The sequence below is a fragment of the Euphorbia lathyris genome, chromosome 7, assembly GCF_963576675.1.
Source record: "Euphorbia lathyris chromosome 7, ddEupLath1.1, whole genome shotgun sequence".
Lineage (NCBI taxonomy): Eukaryota > Viridiplantae > Streptophyta > Magnoliopsida > Malpighiales > Euphorbiaceae > Euphorbia > Euphorbia lathyris.
The window spans coordinates 40,458,145-40,466,453 of record NC_088916.1 but is presented as its reverse complement, the minus strand read 5'-3'; the positions used below and the strand labels follow the sequence as shown (position 1 = coordinate 40,466,453).

Below are 8,309 nucleotides of genomic sequence, written 5' to 3'. Positions count from 1 at the left end.
CTTTTGTTATGCCTTGTTGTGATTTGCTTTTATTTGAAAAAGTTTGAATCTTCAAATCAGAAAGTGATTTTATTCTTAACTCTGTTTTAAAGTTGCTTAACAAATTCCATGATTTCATACTCATTATATAATCATGATTATTCTTAAACCTATCTTATCGAGCCGAGCTTTGACCTGCTCGTTATAAAATTAATGAGCTTGAGTCCGAACTGAGCTTGCTATAAAATGAACGAGCTCGAACCCGAGCCTGAGCCGAGCTTCGAGCTTGTTTTGAGCCCAAAATCCTCTTTGGACTTGGTTCATTAAAAAAATTATCAAATCATGAATTGTTTGTGACTAAATAGTTAATTATATTTGTGAAGTTTGCTTGCAAATAACTCTTTAATTGTGTACATAAACAAGCTCACAAGCAACTTTCGTGAATAAATAAACAAAATGCTTACAAATAGTTCGTCTATTACTCATTTATGTTTGTGAACGAACTCATCTAATACCAAATGAAAAAAATATTAAGTTTAGATATTTGTGAACTAACACAAAACTATATAGTTTTCTACAAAACTAAAATTTGTTTATAAACGTTCTAATCGAACATGCTCGCGAGCTTTCGAGCCGAACTTTGGCCTACTCAAGCTCGGCTCATTTATGAACCAAGCCAGTAAATCGTGCTCACAAGCGGCTCGTTTACAAATCGAGCTGAACTGATAAAAGCCGACCACCGAGCCGCTCATGAGCGGCTCGGCTCTAAACCTATCTATTATATGTATAAAAAAGCTCCGATCCTGCCTCTACGAAGTCGGTGATCAATTGATAATAGTGCCGCCTCCTACTCCGACTAGTTGAAAAGTTTTGCATAAATTGATTAAAAGATACTACAAAAGCTTAACTGTTATTTATTTTTAACCACTGTTTAATAAGTGGTTCCCATTACAGATTTTAATACAGAATGGGGGCTAAATTGCTGATTTCAAATGTTTGGGGATCCAATTGATTCTTAAGGTACAGTCTAAAGGGGTAAATTGGGCCTTTTGCCTTGAATTATCCAATAATATATAGACATTAACGAGATGTATGTACAAAAACAAAAAGTAAAATATTACTCCTACTTTTTTTACCTTTATTATAATAATGACAATTTTTTCAATCAACATTAAGTTTTCCTCATTATTACTTTTTTTCACTGCTCGTAATAAACCAACCTTCTACTTTTCTCGGAAATATAATTGAGCTTATGCTAGGTGGAATGCAGTCTCACATTAGAGAAAGGGATGTTTTTTTTTATAGTATCTCATGACCTAATTAGCAAATTACAATAAAGAGTAAATGCATACACTTAAAGATAGGAACTTGAGGGGGTAAAATGGGGTTGAATTGAAGTATTCTCCATGGCAGACAGTGAACATTACCATGCAGACGGCGTGTTGGATAGCAAGTAAGCCACGTTCAGTATGGATCGAATCATTTTAATCTCCTTGGGGAGCAAGTAAACCGAAGAGGCGTAACGCAAGATAAGACCGAATCAATTTAGACATAGGGTTTCTGAAAAGACTTTCCCCATGTTGACCGAAACAACTTGAGAGAAGGGAAGGTGAACTATTTCTACTGAGCCATTATCTCACTGTTCGGAGTTGGATATTGTGAACGGATGTCCTCACCATTTTTGGGAACTACTTTTTTCTTTTAATTATAAACAGGAAATAAAATATGTTTGGTAAAATTTCGGAACAACTGTTTTTAACAGAATAATTAACTAATATCTAATATCTACAAGCAACCGTAAACAAGTTAACCGAACGTATAGTATGAGACTGATTTTGTGTAAGTAATCACTCAGAATGGCAAGTATCGAATGCTAAATAATTTTGTGATTTTCAGTTGAGAAAAGACAAGCTACGAAAGTAGAGCGTGAATTTGGACAGAATGAGCATCCTTCAAAGTTTTTGATGGGTCCTAGTATATTATATAATGCAATCCAGACAAGTTTTATAATTCATATTCTGGATATAGACAAATCTTGCATCTCATCAATTTTGTCCCCTTTCAACATTTCAATCACTTAAAGACCTCTTCTCGTGACTAAATTATCAGTTATCAGTTTCGTTTTGTTTTTTTTTTTTTTTCTATATATTCATCTTGCATGCAGCCATTAGGTTGAGGAAAAGTTCTAGCTTAAATTTGAATGCAAAATCAACATTATATATTATAGGACTGGCAATAAAAAGCAATTTAAAAAAAAAGTAAGGCACCATTTAACCTTAGAGCAATATATATTGGGAGTCCTTATTACAGGCACCCGGTCCCATTGAGATTGGGTCATGGGTGTCACTTGGTGCAGAGGTACTCCATTTGCAACACTTTGGACACAAAATGGGCTGTTCATTATAGATAAATCAAGCCACACATGGAAGATGAAAGATCTTTCTACAAAAACAGATATTTATAATTAATTATTGGGAGCAAGCCAAGTTGTTAAATCGTCTTGAAATTGGCAAGCCAAGTATTTGTACCCTGGTACGGAGTTGGTTTTTAAAAAAAGGTCTGGTATATGGTCTTAATTTAACCACATTTCTGCTTCTGTTTCTGCCCAACACCTAAATTATTACATCAATAATGCTGCCTGCCATCTGCGCATCACATGCCCCTAATGAGTACAATCCCGACAACCATATCCCCCTATTCTTTAACCACACCAAATCCCCATCCCATTATTAACCTTCAATAACGAGTTTATTCAATTCCCAATGCCAATTCTTTATATGTTACTCAGTGCTACATTTGCCTGAATCTCTGATTTTCAGTTCACACCACAAAGATTAATTACTACTACTAACATACAATGCACCTTTACAAACACTATAGTTCCTGTATCAAAACAGAAACTTTGTCCAGACTTACACATACACATTAGTGTTTCGGAATTTTATGATTTTAATGAAAACATATCTTAGAAAACATGGCTTTCCTCACAATGAAAACATGGCTTTTTAGTAACATAAATCTCGTACCCAGTCCAACACAACTTCACCACAATATCCCCTTAGAGAAAATTTGAATTCATCAGCTTCAGTACCAATTCCCAAAACTTCCTTCCCAATGTGCTGGTTGAATAGGATTACGCAGTGCAAACTGAGGACTAGTTGCGATTCTTGCATTTCTCTATAGCCCTTGGAGCTGCATCAGAAAAATATATGACCTCAATGCAATGAAACCGTTATCATAATTGTACATATGGAACTTGGCAAGATAACCAGCATCACATAACCAAAGAAAATAAGGGAAGCTTCAAACAGCTTTGGTAGAACTAGTGCTTGCTCGTTGAGCTTTAGTTGACAAATAGTTGAAGTTAAGAAGCCCAAGATGTCATAATGAATTCAACAAATCATAAGACACTGTTGCTTAACGATCTTCAATATTAAAAACAATACACTATTGGCTTAATTTACTACTAAATCCTGTTAAGGCTCAAGACTACTGATGTACAAGCAATCAATATTGGGTGTGAAGTTTGACATACGAAAGGTGATTGATCCTTCGATGACGGAAACACATCTAGACCTCTATCAAAACTTATTTATAAATATCAAAAAGAAAATTTCATCTTAACCCAAATTTGACAGGACGTGGCAAATTCCCATTCATGCAATCAACCGATTATGTGATTCCTGTAATGATCATTTCAGGCTTCACCCTCTAAGAGTCTAATCGTTTCAATTATAATATGTTGTCTTACGATAGATGCTTTGTAAGAAAACATGCGCACCTAGTCCAATGGCATCGGAGCTCTTCATGATTCTCATTCTCTTGCATGTTTCAATGAACATCCTGCATAAAGGCAGACATTGTGAAATTGTGTATATCTGTACTCCAACCAGTTTAAGATCAACTTAGTGTTCACAAAATAGTCATTTTTTAGATGAACAATCTAGAAATTTAACCTCAAAAGTCAGAACATTATTCTGTCAAAGTAAAACGATTATAAAACATGCAAAGTATGTAAAATACATTGATCACCAAACTTTCCACTTGTGTATTGACAACTGAGGTAGATACGATTGCTCTAAAAAACAAAAACAAAAACTATTTATTACACAATGAAGAAGCCTGTTTTGTGAATTCCTAGAAGCAGTTCCACCAATTAAATCAATGATTAACTACATTAGCCCTTTCCCAAAGCAATGCACAAGTATGAAATGGTAATATTCCAGACCAACCCCGGAATACTACAGCAAGGCATTGATAAATGCAATAGAGTTCACATTATAGGAACTAGGCCCACATGTACCAAAACAGCACTAGAGTCTCCCACCTTCTTCATAAAAGACAAGATCAATACAATTTATGCTACCAAATGAAAAAGGGATAAAGGGCCAAATTTGACCCTGACGTTTTTTGGGGAAGTGCAAATTTGGCTCTAACGTACGAAATGGTACAAATTTAACTCTAACCTTTCCAAGCAAGATCAATTTTAGCCCTTGAGACCTTCCAAACAAGTTTATCGATAAACTGAAGCAGTTTTGCATATTTTTTTATTGTTTATTTGTAACAACATTAGTAACAAATACACAATAAAAAAATCACAGTCAAACGAACCTATTCAAATTTGCAGTAACGTAGGGCTAAAATTGATATTGCTTGGAAATGTTAGGTTAAATTTGTACAATTTCGTACGTTAGGCTAAATATGCACTTCCCCTAAAACACTATGGTCAAATTTGGCCCTTATCCCAATGAAAAATAACCGAAATAACTTTTTTATCTAAAAAAGTTTCATGATATTCCAAACAAGAATACATATCTATTCCTTCAAAGACAGCCGAAAGGGTCAAATTTGCATCTCCCCATGATATTAACAGATGAATGAAGTAATTATTTATTCCTCATCACCTATCAAATATTTATGGACATCAAACATTTTTACAGAACTAAGTAAAATGGATACATGTAAACTATGATAGAAATAATACAACTCTTATATTCTGTTTTTCTGTGCAGACTCATCTAAATAACCTTAATAGTTTTATGATAAAAAATATGAATAAGTTTTTTCTTCCTCAGCTACATACCAATTCATTAATGCTTGAAGCAGAACTATCCAAATATACTTTCCAATAATAATATGACATTTGGAATAAGTGGATAATCACTTACTCCCAAGGAACATCACCAACAAGCATCCAGTCACCATCTTTATCCTCGTAAGTGAGAACATACTCAGAGCCATGAAGCAGATCCTTCAGCTTAGTCTCACTCAGCATCTCTCTTTCTAGAGAACCATTAGTTCCATATTGACCTGACATCATAATAGAATAGCAGTAACTCGATCCATGACAACTAGAAGAAATAACCATAAAATGTAGAATATCAGTTCACAACATATAAAATACTACTAATTTTCACAAAATTCACTCAGCATACCTATAGTAAAGCAGCTGAACATCTTGTCAAGGGCAGCAGACAGTTCCTGATATGCAGAGTAGTTTCTCAAGTCCACTTTCCTTAAATACGGAGCTCCATCCATACTTACCTTGATGTACAAAGCACCAGGTACTGCCTTTCCATCCATTTCTTCAACGTTCTTTGATGAGGTAGCAATGGAGTTCTTCCTAAATGACCTGATAGGTGGCCAACCCACAACCTGTGCCCTGAAAAAGAAGAAAGATTAGAGGCCATTCTCACATTTAAGAGGCCTAGAATAATGTTTCAATGCATAAGAAGTTAACTAGTACATAATTGAGCTAGAGCAAGGCCCCTCTCCAGCCTTACTTGGTCGCAGGAGCACTACTGTTGTTAGCAGCAATGTGGTTTGTTCCTGCATCATTTTTACCAAGAGGCCTTTCCTGCGCTACCTTTGCACCAGCTGTATCTTTTGCTTTAGCTGCCTGAGCCCCAAAATTCTCAATCACAGAACCAGGTTTCAATCCCATATTTGGAGAGGGTCGGGGTGATAGGATTACATTAACCTCTGAATTGGAAAGAAATTTACCCTGCATTAAAGATTAGTGGTTAAAAAAATAGATACATCATTCGGCACATGAGTTACTTCATACTTTCACAAATATGGGGCATTCTTCATTATAGCTCATAAAATGCTTGTGGTAAAAAGCTAATCTCTTTAGTAAAGGAATTCTTCTCACCTCAGAGAACCCATTCATAGCATCAGAAAACCCTCTTTTGTTTCCTGAAATGATATTTTTCTGTGCTGAAGAGTAGTGACCATCATTTGAGGGATGCAAGGGGAAGAGAGGCTTCTCATCAATTTGTGTAGAGTTCAATAAACAAAGCTCTGAATTCCTTTCAGGAGATTGGGACCCTGGAAGCCCCAGCCGCAGCTCTGTAGCTTTCAGATTCAGATGAGCTTTGCTCCCTTCAGAAACAGAAGGTACTATTGAACTGTCCACAGAAGAAGAATCAGACAATCCCATATAGTTCCGCTCTTTTATTTCAGAGCTGTTCTGGCAGACGCTTTCTGCAGAGATTGAAGAAGCCAGTAGAGTAACATTGCTCTGATCCTCCCCCTCCTCAACACCAACTAGCGGTGGAGACATCACAATTTAAAAAAGGAACACTTAGAAAGCTTTGTAACCTGCTTAAAATGATTTCAGTATAAACATATAAAATGTTAAAAGAAGCTATACCAAATATTTAAATAAAAGGCACATTAGTAAATAGTAACATATTCCACAAAAAGCTGGCTAGACTTGCAAAGCAATCGACTCAGACGTATTAAATACAGGTGATTAATTAATCAGGAAAATTCCCCAATCTAATCAAACATCCCTCGTATCACAAATTACCAAGTTAAAGGATCATACTATAAGCAAGAAGCCTACAAGTATAAAGCACAAACTAGACACTAAAACTGCACATATTACCAAATCTTTAGAGATTAAGACAGACCAGTAAAGGATACACCATGATTAAACACCATATGAAGCACAAATTCATAGCAATATGACTATAATTAAAATAAAAACATCCAAAAGGAAAAAAAAAAAAATGAAATGTAAGCACTACATTAACAAGCAAATATTCCAGAGTTCGAAACCGATCTACAATCGGAAATAAAACTGGGGCATTCATCACAAGGGGGAAAAACTGCAAAATGAAGCTGCTATTTGTCAGAGCAAGGGGGAGATCTAAAAGAGTAAACACCGGTAACAAAACATCCGTGCTGGAGGGGCAGCAGTATTTGAAGTTGATGACAGTGAATATTGGTAAATGCATGTCCAGAAAATAGAAAAGAAAGCGCTCCGAGAGGGGGAAAGAGGGTTGAGGAAAATGGAAGTAACTTTTGAAAGCTTTCAGAACGCCGGCAAAGAAGAAGCTCCATAAAAATCGGCCGGGGATTTCCATTGTAGGGAGGGACACCAAAACCCAACTCATAAAATAATAATAATAATAATAATAAAAAAAGTAGAAACAATTTATATTGTGTAAGCTATTCTTGAGGAAGAACGAGGGAGAGCCTCAACATAAAGAAGTAGCTGAACAGAAAACAGGAAAGAAAAAGAAAAAGAGTAGAACCTGAATGTTTGTGGAATTGAAGATCGATTTAGGCTTTAGCAAGAAGAGGGAAATTTGAGGAACAAGACTCCATTTGCCACAAAGTTTCGCTGTCTTCCCTTTTTCTATAAATAGTTTATTCTGTTCCTTTGCGAGTGAGTGAGTGAGTGGGATCTTTTATGCATTTTATTTTTAATTTAAGGATTATAACATAAATGTAATTTAATACAACATAGTACTCGTAAGCATAAGTAGATGAAAGTGGTAGTCAAATTCCACCACCAACTCTTTACTTATGTTATTCATAATTAGTTGAAATTTAAAATACTTTCCAATTTTTCTTTTTCTTTTTTTATTGTTTATATATTTAATTCGAGTTTTAAACTATATTTACTCCTAACTTTATTTAAATCTTCTAATGCACTCACTCAATTTTCCTTTATGATAGTCAAATAATTTAATTTTATTCAAAAATTATGATTTCAGAATGCTAACTTGGACAATTCATCATGTTGGATATAAATATTATGGTTGAATATTATCACCATGTAATTTTAATGAATATATATGTAATTATGGTTTTTCCTAAGATCATGTTTAAAAATGTCTAAAGACTAACTAGTAAATAATACAAATTTGTAATGGATTTCCAATCATTAGAGGAGATGTCAAGTTATTGGTTAAAATTGAACAAATTGCTCATTAAATTAGTTGTTTGAAAATTTGGAGTGTTGTGATAATTTCAATCGCAAAGCAGAGATGGTGTAAATACGTAGAGATGGTTGGCAGCAAATGTTCCAGTAAACC

General features: G+C 34.8%; 1 protein-coding gene across 2 annotated transcripts; it reads right to left on the bottom strand.

The window, feature by feature from the left end:
* Positions 1–2,791: 2,791 nt before the first annotated feature.
* Positions 2,792–7,681, bottom strand: LOC136235593 (auxin-responsive protein IAA9-like). 2 transcript variants are annotated; one of them, XM_066025383.1, is made up of 7 exons: positions 7,524–7,680; positions 6,134–6,582; positions 5,763–5,983; positions 5,415–5,641; positions 5,148–5,289; positions 3,761–3,822; positions 2,792–3,171 (listed from the first exon to the last, which is right to left on the bottom strand). In XM_066025383.1, the coding sequence occupies exons 2-7, from the start codon at positions 6,542–6,544 to the stop codon at positions 3,134–3,136; spliced, it is 1,101 nt and encodes a 366-aa protein (XP_065881455.1). In that variant the 5' UTR covers positions 6,545–6,582; positions 7,524–7,680; the 3' UTR covers positions 2,792–3,133. The 2 variants fall into 2 exon arrangements, with proteins under 2 accessions (XP_065881455.1, XP_065881456.1); XM_066025384.1 differs by lacking the exons at positions 2,792–3,171; positions 3,761–3,822 and having other exon boundaries at positions 5,205–5,330; positions 7,524–7,681.
* Positions 7,682–8,309: the final 628 nt, after the last annotated feature.

Coding starts and splice junctions, on each gene's coding strand:
- LOC136235593 (XM_066025383.1), bottom strand. CDS start 6,544: ATGTCTCCACCGCTAGTTGGTGTTGAGGAGGGGGAGGATCAGAGCAAT. Junction 5,642..5,762: donor AGTAGTGCTCCTGCGACCAA/GTAAGGCTGGAG, acceptor CTTCTTTTTCAG/GGCACAGGTTGTGGGTTGGC. Junction 5,290..5,414: donor GTTCAGCTGCTTTACTATAG/GTATGCTGAGTG, acceptor TTATGATGTCAG/GTCAATATGGAACTAATGGT.